This window comes from Caretta caretta, chromosome 1 (assembly GCF_965140235.1).
Source record: "Caretta caretta isolate rCarCar2 chromosome 1, rCarCar1.hap1, whole genome shotgun sequence".
Lineage (NCBI taxonomy): Eukaryota > Metazoa > Chordata > Testudines > Cheloniidae > Caretta > Caretta caretta.
The window spans coordinates 79,450,187-79,466,546 of NC_134206.1; the positions used below are offsets into that span (position 1 = coordinate 79,450,187).

Below are 16,360 nucleotides of genomic sequence, written 5' to 3' on the forward strand. Positions count from 1 at the left end.
TCTTCTCTGGTTTGTTCTGTGGCCTTGGGCAAGTCACTAACCTGAGGATAACAAGTCTTATTTTCCTACTACACCAGGGACCTATAAGCTTTAATTAGTTAAAGTTTGAAAATCACTTTGAAGAGGAAAACTGCTATGTAAATGCCTATCATATAAATTAATAAGCTACAAAATCAGTAGTGTGCAATAGTTTAAAAAAATGCAAATTTAGGTAAACATCTTTAGGAATATAAAATCCCAATATGCTATAGTTTAATAACTAACATAAAGTAACAGGCAATGCTTAGATCAAAACTAAAATCTTACAGGAGACAATTAAATGGTGACCAAAATGTAGAACTTTATAGAGTCTAGGAAACAGGATCTTTAAAAGTTATTTTGTTTGTGGCGGGTGGAAGATATGAAAGGGAGTGAGACATACACACAGAGAATCCTCATTAACTACACAGTATTTCTGCAGATTCTCTAAAAGTTGTTGTTCTTTTGTAAACATCCAAACTTTGATTAAAGTTTTGTGGTTGAATCCTAGCCCCAATAAATTCAGTGGCAAAACTTCCGTGGGCTTCAAGAGGCACAGGATTTAACCTATAACGGTTTTATTAAACTCAGCTCTTTCTCCCAACTTATTTAGCACACAATTTAAATATTTTCCATTTAAAGAAAATATTACTACTTGTAATGGTATGGTATAAATATGTACTCAAGCTTAATGTCTAGCATTTGAAAGTGATGCAGAAGCAGAGAATACACACCTTAACGTCACTGTTCTTTGCTACATCCTAATTTATTCAACAGTTATGCGTCACTAATCCTTGTAGTGGAGACAGGAGAAAATAATTTATTGTAGATCAAGCTAAAAGGGTGTTTTTGTTTGTTTGTTTTTTCAAATTAGCTTTCTTCCAGGAACAATTTGACAGTATCTCAGTTTCCTAATATATCATCATTTAAACAATACTATATCCTTTCAAAACAGACAGTTATGTCAATTTTGCATGAACTTGCTTTTGATTTATAGCTTCAGTCAACCTGGCACTTGTTCAAGGAAATCACTGACTGATGTGAAATCTGTTATCCTGGCAAGAGGTTCTTTCAGATACACTAGCAAATTTCCACACCAATGCCCCGAACCGATGTGCATGCGCCAAACAATACTGTTTGATTGTACTGACCAACCTTGCAAATTAAACTAATTTTTTTGTTTTGCACAAATTGTCCAAAACCATTGCAACGTGCAAGAGGTACTTTATCACCTTTATAAAGAGAACAGATGGGGTTAAAATCATCAAGAAATCTATTCTTAAACAGCAGGCATGGTCATTTAGCATTGCTACAGCCTATGAAGCATACCAAGTACACTAAGAGCTGTTCTATAAATATGTACAGGCCCTGAAAGTTCTGATGCTGTTGTGTTAGGATCCTTTAATATAGCTTTAGGAACACGTATGATTATGAGAATTACAATTCTATGATCTATTATGTGTTGTAAATGGCCACAGTAAATTTACTGAATGGAATTAAATGACAGGCATATTAAATGCATATTAAATGATGAACAATCTTGTTCAGAGAAAGAATGGTCCAGAGTTAGGACACCAGCCTAAGATTTGAGAGACCCAGGGTCAGTTCCCTGCTCTGCTACAGACTTACTGTGTGAACCTAGATAAGTCACTTAGCCTCTCTATGCTTCACTTCCCCAACTATAAAATCATCCCATCAAATCTATGCAAATTTTCAAAGTGAGCAGCAACAAGTGGTTATGGTTTCATAGAGGATAGATGTACTGTCTGAGGAAGCAATGCTCCTGCAAATGTTGAAAAACACCTTCATTTACAGAGCCTGGAGACTCAAGACAAAGCCCTTTGTAACTAGAGCAACAAACTGAAGTGAAAGATCTCTAATATGCACAGGGCAGAAGTAGTAATGGCATTGGCTGAAGCAGGGAAAGAGACAGTACAAGTGTGAAAAATGAATGGATGATGGGAACACAACTGTAAATCTCAGAATTAAAAAACATCCATATGTTTATTTAAGTTAGGGGGGTATAAGGAGACTCTGATCTGAAGTTTACATACTATGTCTAACAGTGCTACACATACAGTATTACTGGTCCCATACCCAAGCTGCCTATTAGGTCTACAGTGGTATTCCTTTCCCATTGATATATTATTAGAAATACAGTGTGCATTGCAATCATAAACATTCAACAAAGCAGGATCATCATAATGATGTGACCCATCCAGAGAAGAATCTATAGTAGAGACAGTGCCCCTATACTCAGCCTCATACATCTGAACACCTAACAGCATCCAGCCCAATGCATCAAGGTCCCGCTATCTGGATAATCAGTATGATACGATATCCCAAATGAATCTCCTATTAAATTCACCACTGGTACATCCACAGGTATCCAGAGTCTCCTCCACCCCAAAGGCTCCACATCAGCACCAAAATTTTCTGTGACCCTAAGAGCCAGAAGGCAAAGGCGAAAAGCTTCCTTGTGCAGCATTACTTTGCTTACCTCTCCACTTTTTAATTTTTTTAAAAAAATTCCTCCCTCTATGGTGATCTCTCACCTTAAACTCATTAAGCCAAGGGATCAACCACATGGGGCAGGAATCTCACACCTACACAAACACCTTGGGGGTGTGGTCAGATAGGCTCTCCCACCTCTTGGGACCCAGACATGGCCTCAGCTGCCTAAACTTCCCATAAAAGACCAAAGAGATGGTATAGGGGAAAAATTAAAATTCCAGTTTGCTTTTCCAAAATTTACAATTTTAACACTGCACTAACACAGACTTTGTACTAAGGACAAATCTGGCCTCCAACTTGTGCAGCAAAACCACTGTAATTTCACTGGAAAGGGGACGCAGGATTCCAGCACCTCATGCAGTGATCTGCACCCCATGCACCATAGTAACCAATTCTTGGGAGCCACATGGGCATAAGCTGGTTGGGCCAGGGAAAGAGACCAGGCTGAGGGAGAGGGATGACATGCTGCATGAAATGGGGGGAGGGGAACAGTGGGCAATGCACTGTATCTTTAGGTGCTCTACTGCTTTTCTGTGGCCTGGTGCATGAGTCTTACCACAGGCCTCACAGAGATCCCTAGTGCACATCTAATATCCAGCTCTTAATAGAGGTTGCTGTCCTATGAAGCTCAGTGCTAAGCTATCAATGGTGATAAGATTCAGTGTCAAACTTCCTCTTTCTTATTAGAAATATTTATACATCAGTACTAGGGCCCGACCAAATTCAAGGTCCATTTTGGTCAATTCCATGGTCACAGGATTTAAAAAAACGTAAATTTCATGATTTCAGCCATTTCAATCTGACATTTCACGGTGTTGTAATTGTAGGGATCCTGTCCCAAAAAGGAGCTGTGGGGGGTCACAAAGTTAGTGTGTGGGGGTTGAGGAACTGCTACCCTTACTTCTGCGCTGCTGCTGGTGGCAGCCTTGACTTCAGAGCTGGGCAGCTGGAGAGCGGCGGCTGCTGGCCAGGATCCCAGCTGTGAAGGCAGAGCCACCACCAGCAGCAGCACAGTAGTAAGGGTGGCCTGATATGGTATTGCCACTCTTACTTCTGCACTGCTGACTGGGCCCTCAGCAAGCAGCTGCCACTCTCTGGCCACCCAGCTCTGAAGGCAGCGCAGAAATAAGGGTGGCAGTACCGTGACCCCCCTCTAAAATAACCTTGTGACCTTCCTGCAACTCCCTTTTGGGAAGGACCCTCAATCTGGGAAACACTGGTCTCCTCTGTGAAATCTGTATAGTATAGGGTAAAAGCACACAAAAGACCAGATTTCACAGGGGGACACCAGATTTCACATTAGAACCTTGTATACAGAAAACTCCTAAAATACCGCAGTATATTCTGTCAAATAATACACTGTACCTTTAGAGCTAGGCTATTTGGATTAGCTTTGCTGAATTAAACAATGGCTATGAAAAGTAGTCAAAATAAGAGTGCCAAAAAGTTTCAACCTGTCTGTTTTTCAAACAAAACAGGCAGGCAGAAAAACAAGTTTTCTGGCAAAAATAACTACTTGACTGTTTTTAAAATATTATAAAAGCACTCAGGGTGCTACATAATAGCAAACAAGTAGTTTTTAGCATTTAGATTAATACCTGGTTTTTGGATGGTCATTTTTTATTTTAGGATTAATATGGACATGGAACATAGCATCCACACAGGAAGATTAAGTGCAGTATTTAATTAGTGGACAGATGAAGAACAAGGCTTTCATACAGACCTTCCAAATAGTTATGGAAGAGTAATTTCCAAAGATAACAATCTAAAAACACAGCTATTTGTAAAAAATACTTATTTAATTCTTAGATCAACAAAATGAAAGTCTAATATAAAGCAAAGCCCCTTCTTACACATACTGTTTCTTTAGCTAGTGAATTTCCTTTCAAACTTTCATTGAATTTCCCCATAGTTAACTCCACCTGGTGGATTTAGTTACTCCAGGTGAGTTGGCAGCCATTCACTTCACGTCACTTGGGGTTAACATAGAGGATGGCTGTTTTCTATAATTCACTGTTTCATCAAAATTAATTCATGCTAAACAAATGTTTTGAGCAAATATGTTAAACTAAGCAACCATATTTTGCATACAAACTCACCAGCGATCACAATGAAAGACAAATTATGGTAGATATAGCAGCGAAAGACATATATATTCCTTATAAAGTTTAATTTCTGAAAGTGGAGTAGGAAAAGGCCCATTTCTGTCTAGCACCACATACTATTCATAGTACCTGCTGGCCAATTTTTCATTTCTTAAAAAAGTCACGATTGCACAATATCAGACCCATAAAGCATAAAAAAATGTCATTGGCATGCAGATCCCACCATGCCTTTGGGGGTGTGGTCTGTCCTCTCAGTGCCTGTCCCACAATCTGGCACTTACAGGCATGGCAGGATCCCCTTACTGCTTTAGTCAAACACAAGTTATTGGCCTTGAAACATGGGAAATTGGGTGAAATTTAAGGGACTGTGACAGACTGGAGATCAGACTAGATGACCTAATATTCCCTTCTGGCCTGAAACTCTATGACTATCTTAAATATTACGTTAATTCTCTATTTAATTTTCAGAAGAAACTTAATATCTCACTTGTGAAACAACATGTTCTACAAGACCTATGGCACCAGGCAATCACCTGTATATCCAAGGATGGAAACAGATTGATTGAGATAGGTACAATATACTGACACTTCTTTCTAGATTTGTAGAATCTGCATATATGGTGTATATGACAAGAGATATATGAAGGAAATATGATAAATTTACAAATCACAGTCAAATTAGATTTCCTTAGTGTGGCTTTTGACGCAAACTAACAGATTACTATTTAAATAAAAACTGTAGCAAGAATGTGTTGATTTTAGGTAACTGAATGTCTTAATTCAATTCTTAATCTCGAGATCTGGTCAAACAATATTCAACACATTTCTCCCCTACATCCCCAAAAATAAATCATGGAATACATTATTAGCAAAAAAAAAAAAAAAGCTTTTCATTGTTTGACCAGTTTTACAGATGTTCAAATAACATTAATCAATTAAAATAACTAACATTTGCCTGCCAATCACACATTAAAATATTTGCAATCCAACCTCTCTTCCATCAGCACTATTTAGCATAAAATAGATTCATTTTGGGTTACTTTTATTTTTCTGTCTTATTACATGTTCTATAGACTGAAAGGCGCTTCTGGTGCTGGGCTTTGTAACCATTAAATCCAGAATGTTGTGCTAAATCATCAAGCAACCAGAGCCATCAACAGTGAGAGATCTTTCCCCCACCTTGCCCTGCTGAGAACTTCCTCAGCATATTGAAAGAGGCCAATTAAAGCAACAGAGAGAATCATAGAATCATAGAATATAAGGGTTGGAAGGGACCCCAGAAGGTCATCTAGTCCAACCCCCTGCTCGAAGCAGGACCAAATCCCAGTTAAAGAGATGTCCTCTCTTAAACACAATGTCCTCTCCATAATTTAATCCCTCTTTGCCTGAGTGGGATATAAATTGGTGCTTGGTTGTTATTGTGGTTGACTAGAATCTGAGTGAATCAAAATCTTTCTCTCCACAATGAGCTAGGGGTGTGATTTCCCTGCTTGTGGACACATACTTGTGCTAGCTCTCATCAAGCTAGTGTGAATATCAATACCAGTGTAGCCACCACAAAGGCATGGCACGTACAGGTTTCAGGTAGGTTTGTACTCAGCACGGCTCTCCGGTGCTTCTGCTGACAGTGCTACTGGGGCTGTGCTGCTATCTACACTCGGAATAGCTAGAAGGGAGCTAGCTTGATATGTGTATGCTAGCCGATGAATCACAATGCTAACTCATAGTGTAAACATAGCCAAAGCCTCATTGGTGAATCCCATGCTGGGTTATTCAGTTCTGAGAGGCAGGCCCGCCCTGGGATGTGATGACTTATGAGGTTAGCCATATCCTCACACACTATCAGCCATCAATTCTCCATGCAGGATAATCTATCCTGCCAATGCACAGACTCTCTTTTTTGGGTGGTATCGGGGACATAAAGTTAAAAAAAAAAATTCTGGTTGGATCAGATGCACCCCACCTGCCCAAATTATGCAAAAAATGCATTCACCCAATATGTAACGCCTCAGACTTGTTTGAGCAAATAACGTATCACTTTTTTAGATGTGATGTTTTTTTAGACAAACCGAATAATTTAACAAGGTATCCCCCTTAAACAAAAACACCAAAACTTTGCAGTTGTATAAAGGAGAAGAAAGAATTTCACTCTGAAATTTGTTCAAACAATGATTCAGGACCACAAAAAAAAAAAAATTAAAAAAAAAAGAGAGAGACACAACAATCTCCTCCTGAAGGGACTGAAGCTGAACAGAAAGATGCTGCCATGTATGCTGGCTCAGAGCTTGGATGACATATCTGCAGAAAAGCTGATGACTGGTGTTTCCGTTAGCCATTGAACACCTTGGCAATACTTATCTCATCCTGAGAACATGATACTTACTCTTGTACAGCTCTGGCTATGGAGAGGGCTGTGGATCCAGTTTCATTAACACTATCTAAGGTCACATTTGGCAGGTCATCATCGTCACTGTCACTTTTAATTTGCCTGGGAGATACGCCTCGGGGGTCCATTTGTGCTGGAAAAGAGACATATAATGGATTAAAGTTAGTGTGATGAAACGAATCTTGTCCCAGAACAACATTAGGGTGTACCACACTTCCATACTGTATATAGCACCTTTCTCCTTTAGCTTCACAAGTCAGATGATGAATATATGAAATCAGGTAATGTATCTATAGCTTCTGTTAGCTACAGATACACACAAACATATTTGTAAATGCATACAATCATAGAATCATAGAATATCAGGGTTAGAAGGGACCTCAGGAGGTCATCTAGTCCAATCCCCTGCTCAAAGCAGGACCTAATCCCCAATGTCAATATATGTATTTTATATATATGGATACTGGATACGCAAGAACCATTAAAATGAAATAAAATTGCACACATATTACTCTTTAAACATGCATTTTACCTTTAAGTCATTAATTGTTGTTGTCTTTTGGGGATGTTTTTTGGCTTTGTTTGTATGACTCTTCCAGATGGAGATTTAGGGTAAAAATTTAGTGGTCACTTTTGCCAGTCTGGAGACATCTAAGACCTGATTTTTCAAAAAAGCAGAGCACTTGCAGCTAGGGTGACCAGATGTCCCGATTTTATAGGGACAGTCCCGATTTTTGGGTCTTTTTCTTATATAGGCTCCTATTACCCTCCACCCCATATCCCGATTTTTCACATTTGCTGTCTGGTCACCCTACTTGTAGCTTTCACTCAAAATCAAACAGTGATCTCTCAAGTGCTCCTTGGAGAGGAAGAACGGCCCAGTGGTTAGGGTGCTATCCTGGGTCTGTGTAGAGACCCAAGTCCAATTCCCTGCTCTATTGCAGATTGTACATGTGACCCTGTATTTCAGTTCCCAACTTTAAAATGGGGACATAGTCCTTTACTACTTCACAATGGTATTATGATACATTAAAGACTGTGAGGCATTCAGATATTCCTGTGATATGGGCCCCATAAATAGATCGAATTCCCAAGAATCAGTTGCCACTTGAGAACGTCGGTCTTAATGTTTAATTTATCAATGCACAGTGCACAGCCTTTGGGCACAGTTGTCATTTCTATTTTTTTGTTAAAGATCTTAATAAAGACGATATTTTAAAAAAACCATTCAGTAGGCTAACATAGTAAGTCAGATATTTACATATTAAGAAATACAGTAGTGGGTGCCCTTACAGAGGGATTGTTGACACTGACAACGATAAAATCTATACCATATAACTGCACTGAGACATATATTGACTGTATTTCAATTTTTGAAAAGTCATTGGTAACATGCTTCATTGCTCCAAAACTACAAGCACCATATTCTAGTCACACATTGCATACTATAGTATACAATGTGTGTTTAAACATCAGTTGCCAACATAAGCTGGCAACTTGATTTAAAAGTTATTGATTGCTCATCACATCTGATTTTACCAGAGAGAAAATCAATCAGAAAGAAATGTGATGTTTGAGAATTCCTGATCGCCAAATGGCTATGGGGTATTAGAAGCAATTGTAAAATGTGAAATAATTACCATCAACATTAACTATTTTTGCTAATTTTTAAAAGTGAAACTTGTTGCTTGTTACACTAGTTATATAATTATAAGAAGCAGATAGTTACATGTTGTTACATGTGTGAAAAATAAATATGTGAAGTTAATGAAGTTTAAATTAAAAAGAACAAAACATATTGCACTTGCTATTTTCAGCTAACAGCAGCTTAGTCTTTCTCCCCTGTAACATGAAGGCCAAATCAGAAGCCTCCTGGCTGGTTACACTCAAATGTAGCTTTGTGAAAGATGTTTAACAGTTAGTTTATGATGCAACTGCCATTATATATTAATTTTGTACATTTAACTTTGCTTATTCTTAAATAAAAGGAGCTGGGTTAAATAAAGAAGAAAACTGTCTTAGGTATGTTTATTCATTACACAACATGCCATCTAGTCATTTTATGATATGGTATTGCCGACTCTTGAGATTTTGTCACGTCTCAATATTTGATGTTTTTTCTTAAAGCACCAGGTACTTGAGGCATGTGATGAGGTGAAAATCTCATTTAATTTTAAAAACTAAGTTTCTAGCCCTTATGGTTGCAGAAAAATGCTTGAAAATGTGACCCAAGTGTCCCTAAAGACTCAAATACCAGAAAGCAAATAAAAGAATCAAAATGTATTATCTTTCAAAAATCTCATTGTTTTAAAGCCAATTTCATGATTTTGAGACTTGAATCGTGATTTTTTTTTTAATGTTTGTGGTTGGCAATACTGATTATGTTGCATACTTAATAGGACAAATGCTCCTCCATGTTATGCTGCTGCAGCCTTCTGGAGTTAAAGGGATTGCATTGTGGTAATAGAGCATAATTTGGCCCACTGAGCACAGTTTGCATAACTGCGAGTCTATGATCATGACAACACCTGGTGTCTTGAGTTGCGTATTCTCTGCAAAGTGTAGGATCTTCCACGCTTTCAAAATAGTGGAAATCAAAATGCTGCAGTGGGGGAATTCAGAACTGGTAGCACAGAGGAGTGATTTTTCAATCTAATTTATGGTGATGGCTAATTGGATTGATGCCAAATTGTATAAAATCCACACTTTAGCATTAAGGAATTTATTTCTATTCCCTCTCATTTTTTTCTAATCTGTCAGACCCTATCATCTCAGCCCATACCCATCATCTCAGCATTCTTCTTAGTTCCCCCTCTCCATATGTGGCCTCTGCTCCTCCCCGTTACCACATAACTGCAGTTCTCTTATGTCTCCTTATAGCGGTCACCCCCTTTTTTGCTCTTCTCTCTCCCTTTGTGCCCACTTTCCTATTCCTAAACAGACGTGCAGCAACTAGGATGGCTTTCACAAATCTCTGGAGAGGAAGCTGGCTCCTTGCCTTGTAAACTGTCACACAATGGCCTAATGTTTTCAAAGAACTCAGTGAGGCTCTCAGCAGGGTGGATTCTACCCCTCTTCTTCAGGTTTTATTACACAAGTTGGTGATAATTGGTTGAGAGCATGGTGAGCCCAGAAGGTTGAGCTCCGACTTTTCCATCCCATTGTTTCTCAGAGCAGCTGCAACTGATGCGGGGAAATGCAGCAACTAAATCTATTCTTCTCCCCATAAGACCCTTACAGGTAACTGATTAGTTGACGCCCATATAGAGAGATCTCCTGCTCACCTGTGACTACAGTGTCCAAGCTGCACAGCAGAATTCTTCTGCTTGGGGCTGTGGGTGGGAAGTAGATATGCAAGAGTACCTGCAAAGCGGCTCCACAGCCTGTGAATTTGGAATCCCATAAAACAATAAAATGTTTGGCTCCAATCCAGCAATTAACTGCTGGGGTACAGTTAATTGAGGATTAAGGCCTTTTTCTTTATAGTTTCTTCCACATAAACTGTAACCAAAAATATTTTGCAGAGTTAAGAATACAGGCCAAATTGTTCAAATTCAGATGGCCTACAGTTAAATTTCAAAATCTGTATTTTGGAAAAAGTGGCCTGATTTTCAGTTGATGAGCATGTCTCACTGAAGTCAGCAGTGTTGAAAATAAGTCTGAAAATAAGGCCACTTTCATTTAGAATTCTAAATATAGTTTTAAGAGATTTTTGCTTCCAGGTTTGTATATGCTGGCCACAGTTATTAAATAACTATTTGTAGTTATTATTGGAATAACAAACAACAGAATGTGAGAGAGAATAAAAAGATTTAGACAAGGGAGAAAAGATATGTTAGCAAATGGGATATGAAAAGCGATGAAGAGCCAGTGATGAAACTGGCAGGCAACATGCAGCTTTACCCTCAACACTCACCCTCAGCATATACGTTGTCCCCTCAACACTCACCCTCAGCATTTACGTTGTCCCCTCAACACTCACTCATTCCCTCTGCCTAGCACCAGCCTCCTTCGGACTTCATATCCCATATATTTCATGTAAAATAATGTGTTATGCAGTGTTAAGTGCATCTTAACCTTAACTTGTGTTGCACCTTTCCAGATCTCGCCCTCCTTTGAGCAGAGACTCTCGGTTGTGCTGAGCTATCTGGTGGTTTTGTGAAGTCCGAAGGAGGCTGGTGCTAGGCAGAGGGAATGAGTGAGTGTTGAGGGGACAACGTATATGCTGAGGGTGAGTGTTGAGGGGACAACATATATGCTGGTAAAGATCCAAGGAGAGTTATAAAAATAAGCATTTTGTACTGGAAGGGGAGGCAAGAGAAGAATTATGTGCCCCCATTACCAAAATTAATCAAAAAAGTGCTTCCTTTTAGAAGCCAATCTTTCAACAGAAGAACAACCCAGCAAAAGCCTGTTCCCACCACTCCAGCACTAGGGCTATTACTTCAAAACCACAATTCCAATATTTTGACCTTTCATTTAAAATATACAATTAAAACAATGGCACTGTAATCAAATAAAATTAAACATATAGACAAAATTAATTGTTATATGTTTGCTCATATTAGAACAGCTATTGAAGTTTCATTTTCATAAAGACTCATACATACCACCATTCTCCCCATTTGTAGGAAAAGAATACAATCATCAAGTTTAACATACGTTCCATTAATAAAAAATATAAATAATTAAACATTTAGAATAATATATGTTGACTAATATATATTACATGAAATTATATAGACAATTTTTAACCATGATCTTAAAAACATTTTATCGCTGTGCCGTTGGATAATCACTGACATTTAACCATTCTACCTCTCTGCACTAAATAGCATGCCCCACATTCCAATTATGATAAAAAGAGACTAGGTGAGTTTGATATTCAGGAAACTGAAGGATTAACAGCATTGCCTTGGAATCACATCATAGTGCAGGAACTGGCAGACATTATGCAAGCTTACTCAGTGCAGCTCTGCCAATGCACCTCAAACTTGACTCATGCTATACATTGCTTTTCAAGTCTTCGTCCTGCACAGAGATGAAACTCTTAATTGTGCTGAGCTGTCCAGTGGTTTAGTGATGTGCACAAACATAGGATGAGCCCACCAGACTCACTATGACCTAATATAAGATATGCAGAAAATCTTTAGAGAGGAAAAGTATGGTACACCAATGCACTGCTATTGCTCCTGACACTTTCCAATTATAACCTGATTTTTATTTTCTGATCAAGTTTTCTGGAAGCTGATGCGACAGACAGTCATCCCACCAATAGGAAGGCTGAGACCCACAAGAAGTAATTTCACATAAATACACTATCTTAGATTTAAATCAAATCCTGGCCCTGGAGGTTTAAGATGAATGCAATATTTAAGAGCAGTAGAAAGCTAGGTAATCATCAGGAGTTTTACCTCCCTTATTAGTTAAGCCATACAGAGTTAGCTAAGGCTTAAATGACTTATTAGGGGACCAATGCTTGCCGGTGTGAAAATAAAGAGACAAAATAGAATATCAGCATTCTGAAATACTGAGGTCTGTGGTACTGTATGTTTAACCTCAATACTTGTCTTCTGAATTAAATAATCTCTTTGCTAATAGCCTTGAAAATATGTATATACACAGACATATGCTGAAGTATCATGATATAATGCTTACTAAATCATGATTTTAGTTGCACTCTTAGAATGATTAAAAATCAATTTCTGCCTTCTGAATGAGCGTACGATATTAGCAGACAGTTTATTTTTGTATCATATGTGAACCTTCACACTGTGTTTTCTATGATGAATGTACAGTATCCTGCATGCTAATTTAACAAATAGAATCACTTTTCAATATAAAGTGATTGCTTTTAACAGGCATTGAAAATGTACCAGATACCTACTAGCTGTAGCATCGAGCCTGCCAGCCAGAAAAATGAAGCTCTCTGCCCTTCCCTCATCAGTGAGATCCAGGAAAATGCACTGAGTGAGAAGTTTGATGCAGGAATCAGTGAATGAAATCCTATGGCCTCCTACACAGGAGGGTACTGGGATCTCTGTTAGTGTGCTGTCCAGAGTCCCTGCTTGGAGATCCATTTTTTACATCAGTCTCTGGCCTGTAGATTAATAAATTTGAAATTTCAACCCACTATAGCTACCATAAGGGAGAAGCTTTGCTTCCGTTGCTTTCCTTGCAAATTTAATATGTAAAAAGTTAAATATCAGCTAACAGAAAATTATTTCTAGTAGTAAACATTATTTTTGCAGCCAGGAATCTCTTCCAGGAATAGGAAAACAATTACCCTGAATACCAATGATTTTCACATTCACAAGACTCTCAACAATACTGTTATTATTCTGGATGTGGGCTTGCTGCACTAACAATAAAGTACTGGAAAATATAATTTAATAAATTATTCAGCCTATAGGTCTTTGGATCAATGTTTTATGACTTGCCAGGGCACAGAAACATTGTCAGAACCTGCTCAAATACTAACAGGATCAGTGAACTGGTAAGCTCAGGTCCTGGACCATGTTAAAAAAAGAATATATATTCCTGAATCCCCAAAACTCTACCTACACAGCAGCACCACCAACGTGCACACCTCATCCAATAGCCACAGGCCGCCACAACCCCTCATTTTATCACCCATTTGCCTGGGGACTAGAAGCATCAACTAATGTTCACATATGTCTGCCTTGGGAGGAGAAAGAGTATAGTTGTCTTCCTCCCACAAGGTGGAGAAGAATGTGGGTGTCTGCCTGCACTAGCATTAATGGCTGCCAATGTTTCAAAAACCCCTGAATAATCCCAAATCCAGGAAATTCAAATACTAAATAGAGGGACTTGTGCTCATCTCCCCACGAAGTTAATGCCAGGAAATAGTTTAGAATTACAAGTGTCTGGTCACATGCCATAACTTGAAGTCTATTCCCAGAGTGAGGGTGGGCGTGACCGCTATATCAATACTGGGCATTTCCTTTGAAGTTATGTCCCTCAAAGCCTAGAGATCGTGGCTTAGAGATAGCCAAGTGACACACTGGATGTTGGTCTCTAAAGCTCAGTGAACTCCACCTTGACATATTTTTTATTATGCCTGGGCACACCATTGTCATAGAACTGGGTGCCGTCAGTTGTGGACACTGCAGAATGCTAGAGGGCAGGTTTCCCTGCTGCAACATCCTGTCTTAGCTGAGAGGATCAAGCTCACCACCATGAATAATGACAGGAAGGGAAAAGTAAGCAAATATCAATATTGCTCTTTGTGATGAGAGTTATCTATTAGATTTCCAGCCACATAAGGTAAAAAGAGTGTCTATCTATAATCCACACCTAACAATTTGATACTAACCATTTCTGAATATTGCCATCCATGACAGGTTTAGGAATCCAGCAGCCAGTCACTAGGGAGGGAAATACTGGAGCAGAATGTCATATATCCTGCTACGTATTTCCAACAATGGAAGCAGCACCTCCAGATACAGATGCAGATGCACATGAAGCATTTCAAAGAAAACCCTTTGAGACTGGATACTGTGCTCTAATTTATGTAATATACTTTTGGACAGCTGTGTTGGGAAACCAAATCCTTGCTTTACAGACATAACAAATGTACTCATTGTGGGAAAGATGTCATTTACTTTCCCCCGCCCCCCCCACCTCACAAGCAGATAACTACTACATGGAACACATATCAGATATTTTCCCTCCTATTTAACGTTCATTATCTTCATTTTTTGCTTTTGAAAATACTCCGAGAACACTAATCAGATTTTAAATCAAAACAGCTTGCTGTCTGGTAGGGCCAACAGAACTGGTCGATGTATTTAATAAAACTTTATGTACAAAGCAGCAGTATCCATGAACTTAATGGTCAGAATATAGAGTCTACAGGGGTAATTTTTATTACAATTTATAGCGAGATTACCCATACTCTACAGTTTTCAGATTTTATTGAGATTTTTATGAGTCTATGTGGCTGCAGCAGTTAACTGCACTAGGCATAGCAATGGTTCATGGTGAATGGGAACTGGCATCCTCATACATATTATGTTACTAATCTACCATAAGATATTAATTGTCATTGTCCAATCTAAGGCATTATTTAAAATCATTTCACAAGTAAAATAATTTGCTGTAGCTTAATAGCGGTGTGTATATACAACTATGGATGGATGTAATGTATGCACATATTTATGTATCTCCGTCCATCTGTGTGTACATATATAAACATGAACACTGATTTTTCTTTAAACAACGGACTTCTTTTCACTTTAAACTGTCTGAATGTCATAAAACTCTCTTTCATGTATATGAAACCGAACTACTGAAGCTATTAAAATCTAAATCACACCAATCATCTAACATACAAATACTCCATCACCAACATAAAACAAACCAGGGAAAACAACAAGAAAAAATATATTCAGGGAATAACTTGAACAACATATGGCAGAGGAACTATAAGGCAGTAAGAGATTCAAGTTTACAACTAACACACTTCAAGAATCCATTGGTACATAAGTTACTTTGGCCCCCCCAGAAAATTTTCAGTAATTTGGCCCAAATGACACTAAAATTTAGAGGTGTATCAAACAAATAGGAGCTTAAGGGAGCAGAAGGCAGATCAATTGTACCAGGGCTCTCAGTCTGTAACATCTGTGTAAATAAAGTGAAATGGGAGAGAGTGGGACTCCAGCAAACATGAGGCACTGGGCCCCCACATTTCTCTTGATGGGCCTGGTTACATATATGTTTTGGTCATATCCTAAACTGTATCACTTATATCAAAACAACAGCTTTGGGGCTCAGTTCTAGCTTTTTTTACTATGATGTGCGCTGATGGGGATGCAAAGTTGTAGTAATTCTTTATGCACAAAGCAGGCAATGGCCATATGCCTCAGGGCATACTCAGCAGCCCTCCTTATACTTGCTACAAAAAGATTTAGAGCAGAGATGGGCAAACTACAGCGGGCCAGATCCTCCTGCCCAGCCCCTGAGCTCCTGGCCCAGGAGGCTAGCCCCCGGCCCCTCCCCTGCTGTTCCCCCTCCCCCGCAGCCTCAGCTCACTGCCTCGGCGCAATGCTCTGGGCAGCAGGGCTACGAACTCCTGGGGCAGCGCAGCTGCAGAGCCCAGCCTGATCCAGTGCTCTGTGCTGCACGGTGGCGTGGCTGGCTCCAGCCGGGCGGCGCGGCTGTAGCGCTGCCAGCCACCGGTGCTCCAGGTAGCGCGGTCAGGGGGAAGGGGGTTTGGATAGAGGGCAGGGCAGTTCAAGAGGGTGGTCGGGGGTGTGGCTAGGGGGCGGGGCGGTCAGAGAGTGGGGAACAGGGGGCTTGAGTGGGGAACAGGGGT

At 39.3% G+C, this 16,360-nt stretch overlaps 1 protein-coding gene across 9 annotated transcripts in view; it reads right to left on the minus strand.

The window, feature by feature from the left end:
* KLF12 (KLF transcription factor 12) overlaps window positions 1-16,360 on the minus strand; it is a 370,886-nt gene that overhangs the window by 98,859 nt on the left and 255,667 nt on the right. For all 9 annotated transcript variants that reach the window (XM_048852274.2, XM_048852249.2, XM_075129024.1 and 6 more), the window contains one exon: window positions 7,021-7,156. In XM_048852274.2, the coding sequence (XP_048708231.1) occupies window positions 7,021-7,156 (136 nt within the window). The remainder of the gene's footprint in view (window positions 1-7,020; window positions 7,157-16,360) is intronic.